Raw genomic sequence first — 17,460 nt, forward strand, 5'->3', positions numbered from 1 at the left:
GTTAACATGGGTTCCCTGAAACATAGAAGTGGAGGTGGCACTGGAGGATCTGTGGTCAAAACAACTTGAATGATGTTGGTTAAACAGTTGAACTAGTTTCTTTACAGCAGGACTTCTCAGAGCCTTTCATGGGTGAATATGCATTATGAATCTTTAATGTTGCAATGGAGCACACAGAATTTCCTGACCACAGACCTCTTTTGTCGCAGAACTTCTCCCCACAACAGTCTAGTGCAATACAAGTTGGGAAGCACTTCATGAGAACAGGGCTCTAGGCTTGGGAGCGCTATCCTTGGAAGCACCAGCCACACATTCATCTGCATAATAGCCCCCCATGCTTGATTGATCTCATAAAATGCACACTCAGGGGTGATTAAATGCAACACAAACTACATCATCACTACTAGCACATAAGCTCAGAGCCCCTGCCCTTGGCCTCCCAGTGCCTCCCAAAGCCAGTGTATTTCAGCATAGAGACCCTACGTGAGGGGGACACATCCTGGGAGTCAGTAGGATGATGAAGCATTAATGGCAACCATGTCTAGTCAGAGTTAATGGTAGGCACTTAGGAAAAGCTTACTAGGTTTCAGTCACCGTGCTAAGTGCTTTACTTGCATCTCTTTGTTAAATCACCAGAATTCCAGGGATCCTTCACACCATTGTTTATAGGTGAGGAACTGGAGCTTTAGAAGGACAGTAAATAACTTGCCTAAGACCACACAGCTTCTCCATGTTGGGGTTGTCTTTTGACCCAGTTTGCTGCACTCTGAAGCCAAATCCTACATGAAGCTGCCCTGTGAGGGCGGGTAGAGTAGAACATTCCAGATGGCACACATGAGCCACAGTGCCTGCCACCATGACATGGTAGTGCCTGCACTGAGCTCTTTTACCTAAGGCAGGACCATGTCAAACAGAAGAGGAGCAATTTAAATAATATTGGAGGGAGAGTTATTTTTTGAAAAGTTGGGATGCAGACTGTTTTAGCCAGCGCTCTGCCCAGCTCCCACTTGGGACAGGTGGACCGCCATAGGGCTATTCCTTTGCCAGCCCTGAAGCTCGTCTGTGCTTCTGCCGCCTGCACCTTGCCCACTTATCCAGCCCTCATTATGTATGCTCACACGGATGCTTGGAGGGGCCATCTATAATCTCCAGTTTGCAGAGGAAGAAACAGGCTCAGAGAGGTTAAGAGACTTGGTCACAATCACACAGCTAGTAAATAAGGGAGGAGGGAGGCACCATTTGGCTGTCCAGCTCCAAAGCCTATGTTTGGCTTCTATCCTCAGTTCTTCACAGGAGGCTGTTAGTAGTCATGGCCATATGCAGGTATCCTGTGACTGGCCATATACAATACAGGATGTGGGGAAGGAAAGGCTGAGGCTTCACAAAACATCTTCATTCTCTAGTTGCTCTTTCTCTCAGCCTCTCTCTCTCTTTCTTCTTCCCCCGCCCTTCCCCCCTCCCTCTGTTGCCTCTCCTCAACCCGGACAGGGTCTCTAGGAATAATGATCCCACTCGATGAGAGTTTGCCCACCTTGGACATTCCCTGACAGGCCTCTCTGACACAGCCTCACCCTTGTTAGCCTAGGGCCATGTTTTTTTATACCTGGGGGATTTCTATCCTGGCTGATGCTGTCTCCCTGCTGTTCTGTTACAAAAACTACTGGCAAGAGAGAGCAAGGGTCTCTGATCTCAGCCACCAATATCCCCAAATGCTTACCCTCTGTCTGCTGTTCCTGGCCCCTCCCCTCTGCCCCCCATCAACCTCCCTTTCAGAGAGACCACTGACAGGTCAGACAGAAGCCAGCCCAGCAGGGGGTGGCAGGCTGGTGGGGTGCCAGACAGGGACCTGCTGGGCCCCTCAGAAGAGAAAGGGCTGTCACCATCGACACCTCGACATCTCAGAGCAACAGACTGGAACAGTTACTTTCTGCCTGAAGAGAGACCCACTCCTGTGGGCAGGTGGGAGGACTGGTCCCCAAGCTGAGAGAATTAGCAGAGGCCAAGATGCCTGTCCTCCTGGTGCATAAAGAAGTACCCCTAGACTTCCCAGTGGGAGAAGGGACCAGACTCAGCTATCAGGCTAGCCTCCATTTGGATCAGGGAAATCAGAAGTACTAATTGCTAAACATGGCCCTTGCCAGGCTTCAGGTACTGTGCTTTGCATGCCCTAGAAATCTCATTTTATCTTTGCATTCACTGAGGCATGGGGGCTAGGAGCCAGGATGGGACTGCCAATTAACGTCACAAGATCTGTGTTTGCAACATACTGGCTGTGTGGCCTTGGGCTAATCAGGTTACCTCTCTGAGCCTCACTTTTCTCATCAGTAAAGTGGATATAATTATAATACGAGTTTAATAGGGCCTTTGTGAAAGATTAAATCAGCCTTGTGCAAAAGCATTTAGTGTATAGCAACCTTCTGTTTGCTCTGGCTGTATGGATGGAGAACCGAGGCCTGGAGAGGTGGTTATTTGACAAGGTCAGGCAGCGGCTCATGAGTGGAGGAGCTGGGATTTGCACACAGCCGGCGCAGCCTCAGATTTGCTGATCTCTCTTGCTACTCTGGGCCTCGCAAGGCCGGCCATGGTTTGGACGGTCCCGCTTCACTCAACCCTGCCTTTCCTCTCGTCTCAGAGGACAGCAGAATTTGCAGACCTAGTGCCACCAGCCCGTGGGAAGTCCATACATGGGTGAGCTATGTTGACAATAGAGATGAAGAGCTGCATAACCATGTGTTCGTGTCTTACCTAAAATAAATAATATATCTTACCTTTAGATTTTCTTTGCATTAATAAAAGGGTATGAATGGTATGTAGTGACTTGGGTATCATTGCATGGATGTGTTTTTTTAATCCTAAAATGAAATGTATTCATACTAAAATAATGTATTGAATGAAAGAAAATGGCTTTCTGTCCTAGAGCCTTCTCATTAAAACTTCCATTTATTCAGTTCATTTAATAATGAGCTGACCAAGACAGACAGGGAGCCTGCAGTTAGGAACCTAGATTCTAGAGGGGAAGCAGACAATTAACAAAGAAATGTATAATAGACTCTGAGAAGGTGATGGTGTTCTAAAGAAAAGCAAGGCAGGGGAAAGGGTTGGGAGAGTGATGGAAGCAGGGGCGGGGGTTGCTGCTTTAGGCGGGGGTAAGACAGGGAAGGCTTCCCAGAAGTGACGTTCGGGAGAAACCTGAATGAAATGAGGAAACAAGTCGTGGAAACTTCTGGAGGAAGACCATTCTGGGCAGAGGGAACAGCAGGCGTAGAGGTCCAGGGTGGGAAAGTATCTTGAGAGTAGGAACAAGATGGTGGATGTTGGGCTGGATGATAGAGACAGGTAGTGGACGACGTAAGTGCCGAGCGGAAGCAAGAGCTCACTAATGCGGAGTGACGGCTGTGACCCAGATGATATTCTGTGGGACATGTGATGCCCAGGGAAGGTTTGCCCAGGGGCATCACATGACCTGACGTTTAAAAGGATTCTTCTTTTTTCACGCAGCTGGGGAGATGATGGCCATACAGACTGAGGATGCCTACCAAAAGCAGCTGACCATCTTTCAGAATAAGAGGGACCCACTTGGAGAAACTGGTGAGGAGAAGTTCTGTGATACTACAACCACATGGGTCTGGGCTTCAGGACACACAAGTAGGCCACTGAGAGCACTATGTTGACAAGAAATGCCCCTTTCCTGGTCATGTGTCCATCGGAGAGCACGTTCTGTCTGATGTAGTGACCAAGATGAGGATGCAGAAGACCACCGTCACCTACCGAGACCACCTCCCCTCCATCTGAAAGCACAGCCGTTTCGAGAAACGCTGCCAAAACATGCATGTGCCCCTGTCCTGTTTCTGGGATGTCAGATCAGTGACATTGTCACAGTGGGCAGTGCCAGCCCTTATGCACCTCTGTGCGCTTCCACACACACAAGGTCACCAAGGCCGCCAACACCAACACGTAATTCCAGATGATCTGAGACTAGATGTCTGCCCACACCCCAAGAAAATAGTTATTTTCCCAGTCACGGATGGGTCCAGCTAAAAAAAAAACCCGAAACAAGAACAGAAATGAAAGTATTCTTCTGACCGCCTTGCGTGCAATACACCGGAAGCCGGAGGACCAACGGTCCAGTCCAGTGACACGGGTGGCATGATCAGGTGGAGGTGGAAGGATATTGAGAAACCACAGCTTTCATGGTTGGGAAGAAAAGGAGGGGCCGGACAAGGGTGCGCTCGCAAATCCGAGCAGCAACACTCACAAAGGGGGCACGTGAGAGATGCGGGAGCGCCCACGGCAGCGGACCGCGTGGTAGCTGGGAACAGACAACACTGATGTTTCGCCTCAAAGGGTGCTTTGGGTGCTGGGTCCCGGTGGGCTGGAGATTTCTCCCTGGATCTACGCCCCCTGAGCCGTGCTCTATGAGTAGGCACAGCTGAAGGAAGAGTAGGAGAAGCCTATTCTGGTGACTATAGGGCCCCTTTCTCTATGGCTTCACCTTTCCCTCCCCTATCCCAGATCCCAGCAGCTTTGAACTCTCTGGCGAACCTGATAAAGAACTCGTTTCAGAAAACGGGTCTGGGAGGAGAACAAGCCAGACATTTAGAATTAGGGGAGCCGGGCTCCAACCCCACCACTTCACTGTTGACTTTGGACAAACTACTCTCCAGCTTCTCAGTTTTTCAGATGGTTAAATGGAATCCTCTATTCTTACAGGTCAGCAGCTAATTCAGGGACTTTTTTTTAACCCTATGCAGACCAGACAATACATCCGGGGGCCATCCAGATCCCTGGGTTGTGGTCTCTGAGGGAAAATGCGCTCATTCCAGCATGAGTGGGTGTGAGATTGAGGGGGATTATACATTAGAACAGGGACCAAAAGATGGATTTCTGATTTTAAAATGTTGTGCATTACTTGGTATGATGAGATTTTCATTAGGAACAGTGTGTGTGTGTTCAGAGTCTCTGAAGTCACATTACACAGGGAGACACTAATAATTAGACCTGTCATTTAAATAAGGTGGTATTCAGCCACCTTCTGGAAACTTGCTAGTCAAACCTCTCAAAGGGCCTGTGAGGTTGCTGTTGCTGTTCCCAGTTTACAGATGAGGAAACAGAGGCTTGGACGGCTCAGGTGCCTCGCTCAAGGAAGCAGAGCCAGTGAGAACTGGAGTCAGAACTAACACAAGTCGGCCTGACCCAAGAGCCTGCAGACCCCAGCCAGAAAGGTCACAGCACCAACTTTGGGCCTGAGGGGGATGGGAGAAGTCTCAGGAGGTGACAAGGGGAGAGACCAGGGACACCTACTATGTACCCTTTTCCAGCATGCTCTTCCCACAGCTGTGCTTTACTCCAGTGCTCTTGAAAGGGGGGAGGGGGAACAGATCCCGGGGAGTTGGGGCCCTGAGCCCCTCTCCGTAGCGACAGCTCTGGGGCAGGGGCTTCAGTGAGTACAGTGACTCACTTGGGGTCCGTATGCCAACCAAGCTGGCACAGCCTGGCACGCAGAGCTTTTTGGCCTGTCTTTCCCCTCAGGCAGCCCAGGGATGCCGCAGTTGGTGGAATCACTCTCTTCCAGCACTTGAGTTCCCCCCAAAATGGTACCTATTGCGTCCAGTCAGTGGTTCCCAAAGCATCAGTATCCCCTGGGTACTTGTTAGAAATGCATATCCCTTGGCCCTGCACCAGCCCTACTGCACCAGAAGCTCTGTGAGTCAGGCGATCTGTGCGCTCTGCCTTCTGGGTGATTCTGATGCCCAGTGACCTAAGTGAGCTCGGTACTAAGTATTTTCCATGTGTTAATTCATCTGAGCTCACAGTATCCTGTGAGGTGGCAACTAGCATTAGTCCCACTTTACAGAGGACAAAACTGAGGCTTAGAGAGATGGGTCAACTTGCTCCCATCAGTGGTGGAGCCGGGACGTGAACCCAGAGCTCCCTGGCCCCATAGCCTCTTTACCACTCTGCCAGGCCGTCTCCTCCCCTCGCGGCGAAAGGATGCGCACGCGCAATGGAAGAAACATAGAGAAAGGCCGCTCCTTCTGTGCTGTGAGCATATGTATTTAGGAATCACCCAAGCAGAGATACCAGCCTTCTGTCGGAGGGAAGAAGGGTGGTTGCGACTGTGGAGACCAAGACGGGAACTGCAGGAAGGCAAAGCAAGTACTTGGGGTAAACTTCACTCCGCCCAGCGTGGTAGGCAAGGCCGGGCTCTCTCTGTCCAGACCCGCTTCCCCAGCCTCACTCCTCTACTCTCTGTCAGTCTTCTCAGAGGCCCCAGATATGCACTGCTGTCCCTTGCCTCTGCACCTTTGCCACTTCTTTGTCCATAATGCTTTCCCTAGATTCCTGACGTAAGTCTTCTGTAGCTTTCAAAATTCAAGTCTGCCTGCTCTGGAAATCTTTGATGCCCTTTCTCTGGGATGTCCCAGCCTCTTGGCCGCGTTCTATCCTGGACCCTTCGTACATGGCTTTGTTGCAGCTGGTTTCACCGATGTTTCACACCCCAGCAGACCTTGGATTCTTTGTGGCAGAATCTGAGTCTCATGCACTCATGTGGTCTGGTTGGGTGTGTGTGTGCGGCTGGCATGGGGGGAGGTGTTTGCTCTCACCACCATCCATGACAAGAGGTGTGAACAGGCCCGGGGCTAGGGAAAGGCTGGCTTCAGAACACAATTAGAAAAGGAGCTCACTCTTGGGCACACAGGTGCCTCAACTCCTCCTCGTGTAGTTCCTAGGTCTCAGACTGATCTTACCAGTAAGGTCAGCCATACGGTCTCTTGAGGGTGACTGGGTCCCTTTGGGGGCCACATGGCATAGAGAAAAGCATACTGGATCTAGAGCCAGGAAGCCTGGCCTCTGGCTTGGATCTGCCCTACCCTGCTGTTTGGCCTTGAAGAAGTTATTTCCCCTCTCTGGGTTTTAAACCTGCTGGGGACTCCGTATTTTAGTCTTTGTGCATCCGACATTCGCGGACTCCACGATTCCTGTGAATCAAAGAGGTAGCGTGCCTCAGCGTGTGTGGCCGTGGAGTTCCAGGAATCGGGGCTGGCAGATCAGTGATGAAGTACCGCAAGCTCAGGAAACGGGAGGGAATTCCCCTGGAAAGGTCTGGTCTTTGCGGTGCTGGGGGGTGGGGGGGAGGCAAGCATTGCACACAGCTTTGGGGCACACCTTGCAGCTTTCTTTGGATCTACACTTGGCCACAGAATTCTTGGCCCCTCTCCAATCCCCCAGAGCTCTTGGCTGAGAAGATGGAAAGTCAAAGAAAAGAGCACAGACCTTGGGCAGCTGCTCTTGCTGTGCTACAGAGAGCGTCTAGCTATTTAAAGTCCAACTGCTCCACTTTCCCCTGCTTGCACCCTGGCATTCCAGTGCATAAGCACTTTGTGGCAAAAATGCATTCCAAATCCAAAACGGGGGGAAAAAGCTAACGCCAATGCTATTTTTCCGAATGCTGCAGAATTCGTGTTTCTGAGGGGAGGAGGGCGTTAAGTGCTCACAGATAGCCCTGCTCAGATCCCGGGTGCAATGGTCAGCGGCTGCGAGGGGTCCATGAAGAAGGCTCCTGGCTTGGGTTCTGAGTCCTGGTGTGGTGGCCTTTTAGCTGCGGGGGCCTGGGTCCGCCACTCCACTGGTCTGGCCCTCAGTATCTGCCTCTGTGTAAAGGATACTAAGAGGTTCGTAGGGCTCTTGTGGGCTATTATCACGATTTATTTGGGCAATGTGGGTAAAGTCTTAGTAAGTGCTCAATGCATCAGGCCCCTGACATCAAGCCAAAGATGCTCCCTGTTCTGGAAATGTCTGGACCCCTCAGATATGTCCGTAGGACATGTCAATCCCTGCACCAGATTTCTCCATCTTGGCATTATTGATATTTTGGGCCCAATCATTCTTTGTTGTGGGGGCTATCCTGTGTATATAGGATTTTTAGCAGCATCCTGGGCCTCTACCCACTAGATGCCAGTAGCCTCTCCTTTCTTCCTCCCTGCTGTGACTCATAAAATGTCTCCTGATGTTGCTAAATGTCCCTCTTAGAGAGTAAAGTTGTCCCCGGTAGAGAACCACTGGTCTGGACTGAGGGGAGAGCTGTGAGAGCAAAAGCGCTAATCCTGGTACCAGGGCCCTTGAACCTTTATTCAAATGCTGGTCACAGGGACCAAGAGGCTACTTGCTACAATCTAGGTAGTTTCTCTCGCCAATGCAAAAATACGGGAAGCCAACATAAGGAAATAAATATTACCTCTTTGCCACCAGATAAATCTGTGTTTTGATCTTTAGTTCCCTAAAAGAAGTCCACAGTGGTTTCAATTATTAATTTTTTTTCCAAATTATACATTTTAATCACAATTTTATGATGAATACTTGATTTGTCATCTAATCAGGGAAAATAAAATCCCTTAAGAGACACTTAATCATCATTTAAACTACTATAAACTTGATTAGGAAAGACTGAAGGTGTGATGTTAGGTAAACTCATGAACTTTAAATACCTCCCCTCCCCCAACAAATTCCACAGTCAAACATATTGACTGTGAGAAAGTCTTCAGTGGGCAAGTTCTATGTTTGAGGTGACTTTTCCTGCGTCCTCTTTATAATAACAAAAATTCTGTACTTGTTTGAACTTTCTTCAGAAACAGTCTCCAAATTTTGTTTCTGTTTGAGAAGAAATGAGCTTCCGCCTTTAAAGTAGCCAAGTGTTCTATCACAGTGGTTATCTGAAAGCCTATTTTGCGTATTACCTTCTCCACCCTCTGTATCCTTGTCTGTGACATGGAAAAACTATGAAGAGACAAATTCATAGAACTTCTATGTCTCCTGTGACGACACAGACAATAGGCCAGGAAGATACAGATGGGATAATTTAAGAACGTAGCATTTGCTGTGAAGGAAACACTATAGGGTGATGGGGGAGAGGTAGAGGTAGGTCAAGACAGGCAGCTAAGAACAGAAAATGGCTGCGAGGAGCCTGTCATGTCAAATGGCCAGGTCAGAGCATTTCTGGCCCTGGACCAGCAATGGCCCTGAGGTACGACTAAGCTCAGCATGTGAGGACGAGGGGCTGGTGGGAGTGGATGTGGCTGTGGAGGGCGGTGGGGGATGGGCAAGAGAGGAGGAAGGGGCACATCACAGAAGTCGCTCTAGGCTAGGGAGAAGCCTTTGATTTTGATTTTAACTACATGAGAAGCCCTTTGAGGGCACGGCATGATCTGATTTACCATTCAGAACCAGCTCTCAGGCGGCTGTGTGGAGGAACAGAAAGCACGGTACCGGGGCAGCAGAGAGATGCCCACCCGTTGGTTGCCCATCCATTACCCAGATGCATACAAAGCTCAGAACAGGGCTCAGTGCGTGTAAGCTCTCAAAAATCTCACTGATGATAGTTCTTATATTAGATAAAGAATGAATTCTACTTTTTTTTTTAAGCCTCAAAATAAAACTGACCCCCAACCCTCAGCTTCCTAAACAGAAGATTCTTGAGTCAAATGCACTGGAAGATCCAGAATAATTTCAGCCCCCTGTTGCCATGCGGTCCTCAGTTGGGGTTAGTTCTGCTTCCCTCCCAAGGAAGAGAGACCCAGCGCCTGGCCAGCTGGCAGTGGCCTCAAGGCCACATTTCCCTCGTAAGCATTAGATATATTGCTTTCCTCTCTGGGAGCTAATTGGGGACTCTGTTTATGGCTCCAGCTACATTTGCCACAAGGTCTTTGGACTGCAAGGGGAATCCTCATCCAACCCAATTAATAGAGCAATGTTGCACTTCTAAGCTGTCCCCCACCCAACCAATCCATCAACATGATTCGCACACATTAATCAAGGCATTTACAATGGGTTCACCAAGCTTTATCTCTCATTGGATGAAGAAATGGGACTATTTGGACTTGAGAACTATAACTCTTCCAGAGTCCCTGAAGTCCTGAGCTTGGCTCTGCTACGTGCACCGACAAGGTGTTATTAATTAACAATTGAGATAAATGCCGGAATAGCATCCCTGAATCATGTCAAACCAATTTGGATGGTTATGGGATGGGGAAAGGGGGAGGAGGCGGTGGGCAAGGGGTGGGCTTTGTCTGTTCCAAGTGCTTTGGACAGACTCCAGTGTTATTTCTCCTCATTTAGACCTGGCTGGAGTGCCTGGAACTCAGGCCAGCATCCACATCTCTTAAACCAAGGCAGTCTCCTCTGGAGCAAAACAAGGAACCAAACTTCGCAGATGGAGGTAGGCTGCAGAATACTGTCAGGGAGGCCTTAATTTAGGGGGAGAGGTGTAGAAGCTGCTGGTGGGGGGAAGGGCCCCTTACTGACCATAGTTCTTTGGCTTTGAGTACTCTCCCAGGAGAGAGACTGAAGATGTTGGGCTCAGTGTGGTCATGGGCTTTCTTTCCTGTTCTGTAGCTGACAGCCACGCCCCATGACAGTCACCTCTCTGTGCTCCCACGGAAGGACGGTCCTCCGCCCTGTCAGCCCTGATGGTAATAACTACAATAACGTGTTCTACATCTTATCTCTTCAGATAGATATGAACTCTTGGTGGACGGGCATCGTATTTGTCCTAGTATTTCCAAAGGCCTATTTCCAATGTCTAACATTTAGCAAAACCTCAAGGAACATTTGTTAAACCATCAGGGAGGTTATGGAGTGCTGACATCGGATAAACACTGGTTAGAACCTCAGTGGTTATGGACTGTGGGAAAACGACCGGTTGGGTTCCATCTGTGTGGACTCAGCATCCGTTCTAGAAATAACAGCAACATTACCGCCGATAACATTAGAGCTGGCAGCAAGCAGCGTGTGAGGGCGCCTCATGAACCAGGCACTTAGTAAAATGTCCCTGCATACGCTCTGTCAATGAAACCACACACCTGCTCATGGAGTTGGCATTATCATGCCTACTTCACGGACAAGAAAACGGAGATTTTGAGGAGTCAGGTTAGTCACAGAAGTGGGACACAAAGACTGATACCTGAGCCCAGGCTCTTAACCAGCATGATGTGACAGCGTCACCTGAGCAACCAGAGAAGTGACAGGAGAAGGAGCAAGAGTCTAGCTTCTAGTGCCGTGTGAATGCCCCAGAAGGAGATGCCGACAGCTCGCTAATACAGGAAGACAGGATGTGACGCACTGTTACCTGAGGACAAGCTCAGTGTAGAAGGGCTTTCTCCTACCCCCTCCACTCCAGGCCTCCAGCCACACACAGGGGAGAGGGCGTCTGATAGGATTCCGTGGGAGGCTGGCTTGAAACAATGAGAGCTGGGCTTTGTACAGACAGAGGGTGGGGGCTTCTGACTCTAAGCTCTGGGTGATAAAGGCACGTGGGGAAGGAGTAAGGCCTGTCTTTCCAGGCCAGGCAGTCTCACAGTGCTTCCCCACCTCGAGGTTCCCACTTTTAGAGGAAATCTACACCCTTTCTCCTACCCCTGGCTGTGATGAACTGAATCTCACACCTCTGTCTTGGTGGTGATAATTAAATATTATCTGCCTGTCCCCTGAAGCACATGTTGTGTGTATTCTCAGACTTTAATGAGCTGGTATTTGTCTTCTGGAAGCAAAAATATTTCTTTGAGTCTCTTCTTTTTCAAATTGGGGTGAGCAGTTCAAGTGAAGATCTTTCACTATTTAAAAGACAGTCTGCTTGCCGGCAGGTCTGTCGGAAGTGATTCTACCTCTCGGGGGCAATGGCAGGGAGATCTCGTCCCTTCGGCATCAGTTAGGGCTTCCTGAGGTTGAGTTAGCCATCCCCTGGCTGCGGGGCGTTGGGAGACTTTCAAAGGGATGGGATTAAGAAGGTAGGGAACTGGCATAAACTGTGTTTGGGGGATAGTCCTAGGCAACTTTTTCCAACAGGGCTTCTCAGCTAGGCACCCCAGAATACAGAAAACGTTTGAGTGAGAAGTTTCTCAGGTCTTCTAAAGATGGCACTTTGGTAGTACCTTTTTGGACGCACAGGAGAAAAGTCAATTTATTCTAGAGAATGAATGTCTCAGGACAATGGTTCTCAAAGAGAATCTGCCTCAGCATGACCTGGAAATTTCCTCAAAATTAAAATTCCTGCACCCCACCCCATACCTGCGGAATCTGGAATTCTGGGGGGGAAGTTTTGTGTTTAATCAAGTGCTCCAGGTGGTTGTGCTGTCAGCTACAGTTTCTGAACTACTAGTGGCCACAAGGCACCAGGGACTAATTCTCTTCCAGAGGAACCCAGGTTGAAAAAGGCTGATAAGGGCTTCAAATATCTGTATCCATACTTGGATCTATATCTATCTCAGTTTAAAATAAAAAATATCTATCACTTTCAACTGAGATCTTTTTTTTTTTTTAAACGTAGAGTGTTCCCAGATGAAAAAATGATTTGCCTCTTCCAGCTCACTTTGGAAGAGCACTCTATTATTTCCCCATTCATGAGGCTCATAACAAATGTGTTCATTGCAGCTGCTCCCCAGGCCGGCATCCATGCGCTGCCTAGTGCCTCCTCTGACCTACTGTCAGGTTCAGAAAGCACACAGCCCAGCCCCAGAACTCCCAGAGCAGGAAAGAGCCTGGGGCAGAACTCCCACCCCCACCAAAACAAACACAAAAGTGATATAATTAGTGTGCTGCTGGATTGGATCTGGAGTTGATGAGGAGCAACTTTAATATTTATCAATAAACAGTAAAGTGCTTAGCACACCTCCTAGGGAAGTAATTAACCATAAAAAGGATACTCCCGCACTGAGGAAATCTCCTCCAAAAAAAGAACTCAGTTAATTGTGAATTGCTTACACCGGGTGAGAGACAATCCGCGTCTACCTCTCTCACCTGACATAAGCAACTCTGAATTAACTGGGAGTTTCTTTTTATAAACACTGTGGAGAGCCTTTTTTTTTTTTTTTTTTCCTGGTGGCTAATTACTTCCTTGGGAGGTTCGCTTTAATAGTTCCCATAACAAGGCCATTATTGTCTTTAGCATAATCACTGCCTCATTTGCTTCTGTGCCTTGCTTTCCTGACGCTCTGCCTCTGCCCACCAGGAGGGACCCTGGGTTGCATGTGCCTACAGAGCAGTCCTCAGGCTTAGACCATCCACCACCGAGCACCTCTTGCCCCTCCTTCAGTTCCCCTATGTCAGGAACTTGGGCTCCTGAAAGGAGCCACAGGGCTGGTAGAGAGGGATGACGATGGTGCAGGGCGTTCGGGGGAGACTGAGTCAGTCCCCCTCCAATACGTGCAGCATTCCAACCATTTCCTATGTTTCCAACTGCTGACACCTGCAGTGGAGAAGGGAGCCAGGACAGCAGCTCCTTTCTGGAAGAGGAAGGGAGCTGATCTGTAAGCAACTTCTTTGCTAGGTGAAATCACCAGGGACCAGACCTTATCAGGAGAAGTAATGCAATTTTGACTGTCTCTCTTGGGGAAAAAAAAATGTATGGATATATGCTGTTATGGCTCAGTTCATTAAAAAAAAGAATTAAAGTGATTTCTATTTTGGTTCCATTTCAGGAAGCTAAATGAATGAATGGGAGCTCTGTAAATTATATCAGGCCTATAAACTTTTTTGATTGGTGTACTCCTATCATTGTATGTACATTTGCTTATTTACACATTATGTACAAGTATAACAGCAATAATAGATTATGGAAATTGCAAGTGTCTATTAAGACGATGAGGAAAAATAAAAATAGAGTATCTCGTACTTTCATCCATCACCCTGATGGATTGCTCCCCTTTCTGGACACTACCTGAGCCGACGCCCTGGGGCCATGAGGGCAGGAGTTGATATTCTCAGAGCACAGGGATTGACAGAGTGGGACTAGATGCATTTCTGTTAAGTCAAATAGTTGGATGTGTGGATCCTCTTACACCCTGAAACTACTTCTGCTCTGAGGGAATTCTGACCATTTAGTCATTTTGGCGGGAGTAGGTCACCCACCTGTCCTGAATGTTAAGGCAGCATTGCTCCATATTCTTAGGAAATCACACAGCCCGTGTGCTACCGCAACCCCTTTTAGCCCCAGGATCTTAGCACTCCATCAGGGGATAACACAGGAAAATCCAGTCCAGAGGTTCAGAACAGGGATTGGCCAATTTCCCATAATGGGTCTGAGAGTAAATATTTTAGGCTTTACCAGCCATGTGGTCTGTGTTCAACTCCTCAATGATGTCTTTGAGGGTGAAGCATACATTGACAGGCATTGTTATGGTCAAATAAAATTATATGTACACAGTAAAATCTGAATTCCACTTTGCACATATCTTGAAATATTGTTCCTCTTTAGATCCCTTCCCCCAAACTTTAGAAATGTAAAAACCATTTTGCTGCTCATATAAAACCAGGCAGTGGACTGGATGTGAGCAGCAGCAGGCTGTCGTTCGCCAGCCACTGGTCGGAACGTGGACTTTGGAGTCAGATCCGGGTTTGGGTCCCAATTTTACTATTGGTGGTTGACCTCTCTTAAAACAGTTGCTTAACTGTGGTCTAAGCCTCCGTTTCCTCATTTACAAAGGAACGTCTGAAAGTGTCGTAAGGATGAAGGGATTGCCTGAGATGTCTGAGTATAGCGTGAAACACATACTGTGACCATCACCATCGATTCATTTGTAACTCCCAGCCCCAAAGGCTCAGGCAGGAATGTGCACCCAAGGGCCAAGCCAGGGCCCAGCCACCTTTCTGGGGCGGTGCGTACTTGAGAATCCAAAGCCAGCTTCAAACCCCAGTAGTCCCAGCCCTTGTCTCCAGAAACCCCCCACTGGCCCAAAGATGCCCGTCCTCTGCGGCATTTACTTCAAAAGAAATGTTACAACAGCATTTGACAATAGTATGGGGGAGGTCTTTCAGGAAAATGACTCATGACGGAAGTATACACAATGCTTTGCACTTGAGGGGCTGGGAATGAGAAGACGCTTGCTCACCTCCCTCATTATCCTTGTTATCAGCACAGGAGGTTTCCATGGCAACGTTGCATCCGGGCCCTCTCCAGCCGGTCTGGCAGACACACTGCCAGCTGTTCTGACCCAGTGTGCATCTCCCGTTGCCGTTGCACAAATCGGGGCAGCCATCTGGTTGGAGAAATGCAGAGGATGAGAAGGAGGGGCGCGAGGCCGCGCTGGGGCAGCAGGGGAGCCATGCAAAGGGGGAGCAAGGCCGCAGGGCAGCCACTGGGCCAGCCTCAGAGTGGGGCCCGTGCCTGCCTTCGAAAGAGTAGGGGAAGCAGGCAATACATGCAAGGCACAGTGGGGTCCCAGATGCAGGGGATCCCCAATGACACTGACCTGTGTGAAGGGGTCTGAGGCAACCTTCCCAAAGTGGGGAATATTCCAGAAAACTAAACCAGCTCTGAGATTACAAGCCTAGGTAGGCTGTAATTTCCAGCTAGTAGCTCAAGATTGAGGCTACCTCAAAAACACAAAAAACAAAAAACAAAACCCTTTTCTTTCTTTCTTTCTTTCTTTCTTTCTTAGAAATACTTTCTGCAGAAGACAGGAAATTCCCTATCAACCCAGGATGGAGGCAAAGTGCCTTCCATCTTTCAGAATTTTAAGGATATATTTTTATGTGATTATCACAAGCTTCTTAGGATGAAGAACAGGCTGGTTCTCCTGGGCTATTCTCGTATTTTTGTAATATTTAGTTTTAAGGGGCACTTGAAAATGTTGACTGTTTATCATTCAACCTATTTATGGCATAATTTAAAAATACTGCTGAGTCTGAAGGCCGTGGGAGGAGTAGGTACTTAGTGCCTTGAACCGGGCAAAGAGAAAAATGTGTATGTATATGAGGAATGAGGTGGCATTCGAGTAATTCTTATTTTGTAGTAAACTCTTCTTTCTTTCCTCTTTTTTGGGGGTGGGGAAAAGTATGAAATCAGCAGCCTGCCTAATTCCCTAATTGCTCCAGCACCTAAAACAACTGTGGCTACCACCCTTCTGACCTGAGTGGGGGGCCTGGGAACGTGGGTGTGGGAAGATGAGAAAGGGTGGCAGGGGGCGGGCCGCTAAAGCAGGGTGGGACAGTCTCCCCAGCAGAGCCCCTGCCACCCTCTAGAAGATGCAGAGAGCAGCACAGAATTGGTAGGATGTTGCCACCCTCACAAAATCTACTTGCTGGCAAGAATTCCTGGATATGTTTTCATTTTTCCTTTAACAGCTTTATTGAGTCATAATTTACATACCATAAAATTCACCTGTGTTAAGTGCACAATGCAATGACTTGTAGCAAATTTACAGAGTTGTGCAATCTAGGTGTGTTTTCTTTACTTCATTTAAATAGACCCCAAATGACCATTAATGTCATTGTCCTCAGAAAGTAACTTCCCTGAATATCTACCTTTTATTGTGTCTCCCCCTCTGTCACCATGTCTATCTCCAGCTCTGTGTATTTTTTTTTTTTGAAAGATTTTATTTATTTATTTGACAGACAGAGATCACAAGTAGGCAGAGAGGCAGGCAGAGAGAGAAAGGGAAGCAGGCTCCCCGCTGAGCTGAGAGCCCGATATGAGGCTCCATCCCAGGACCCTGGGATCCTGACCTGAGCTGAAGGCAGAGGCTTTAACCCACGGAGCCATCCAGGCGCCCCACTCTGTGTATTTTTTTTTTAAACCACGCGAAATGCAAGGTAGACTGGGTTGTGGTGGGGGGATGAAGAGCTTTGCAGTGAGGGAGGTAATTGATTTGAAACCATTCTGGCCCAAATCTTCTGAATCAAAAGCATGCATCCCCCCTTACTTCTCCCTCCTGTGTTCCAGAGGCCTGCGCCTGCCATCTTTCCTCTCTTCTCTTGAGTAACCCTTATGAGAACGCCAATAAACCCAATTTGTGCCTGTGGCAGTGGTGGGAATTTTAAGGCCTCCTCCTGGGAAGGAAGGTCTGGAGGGTCTGAAAGTGAGTTGAAATGTACCTACTTTATTTATGGTATCTTACTTTTGAATGCTCGTTCCCTCCCATCCTTTACAGAATGTGGTATGGGGTTAGGCCCTGAGAGAAGAGGGTGAGTGAAAGAGGAGAAGTTCTCTGTGGGAAGATCTCTGTAAGGAAGCTGAGCTGTCTTGAGAGGAGAAAGCAGGAAACTGTTGCCAGAGAACCTGTTTTCTTTGGCTGCAGTAGCCCAGCACTGAATCCAGGATGCAAACGAAGCCTAAGTGCTTGCATTCCTCCACAAAGACATGCTGGTATTCACGCCTATCCTTACAGAGCCCAGAGGCCCAGATTCACATTTCCATTCCTTTCCTTACCAAGCTGGTGGCACCACCCCCCCCCCCCACCGCCCCAGCGGGGGCCCTGACTGCAGAACCAGTGACATCCCTCCTGTTCAGACTGTGAGAGTGTTCAGGGAGTAGAAGCCATCCCCAGTATCAGAGAAATACCATAAAACATTTCTACAGGAGCAAAATGAGACTCAGTAGGAAAAGCCCAAGGGACATTTCAGAGGTTCTCAAGGAAAAGAGTCTATCTCCAACCTCCAGCCACCTCCAGCTTTACAATTTTTACCAGAAGA

The 17,460-nt window shown here is 48.5% G+C and overlaps 1 protein-coding gene across 1 annotated transcript in view; it reads right to left on the minus strand.

Annotated features, from left to right (window-relative positions):
* TENM2 (teneurin transmembrane protein 2) overlaps positions 1 to 17,460 on the minus strand; it is a 1,113,787-nt gene that overhangs the window by 95,063 nt on the left and 1,001,264 nt on the right. Inside the window, exon 15 of the mRNA XM_080804500.1 lies at positions 14,880 to 15,026. Within this exon, the coding sequence (XP_080660626.1) occupies positions 14,880 to 15,026 (147 nt within the window). The remainder of the gene's footprint in view (positions 1 to 14,879; positions 15,027 to 17,460) is intronic.

The sequence above is a fragment of the Martes martes genome (assembly GCF_963455335.1).
Source record: "Martes martes genome assembly, chromosome: 5".
In the NCBI taxonomy this organism is placed as follows: domain Eukaryota; kingdom Metazoa; phylum Chordata; class Mammalia; order Carnivora; family Mustelidae; genus Martes; species Martes martes.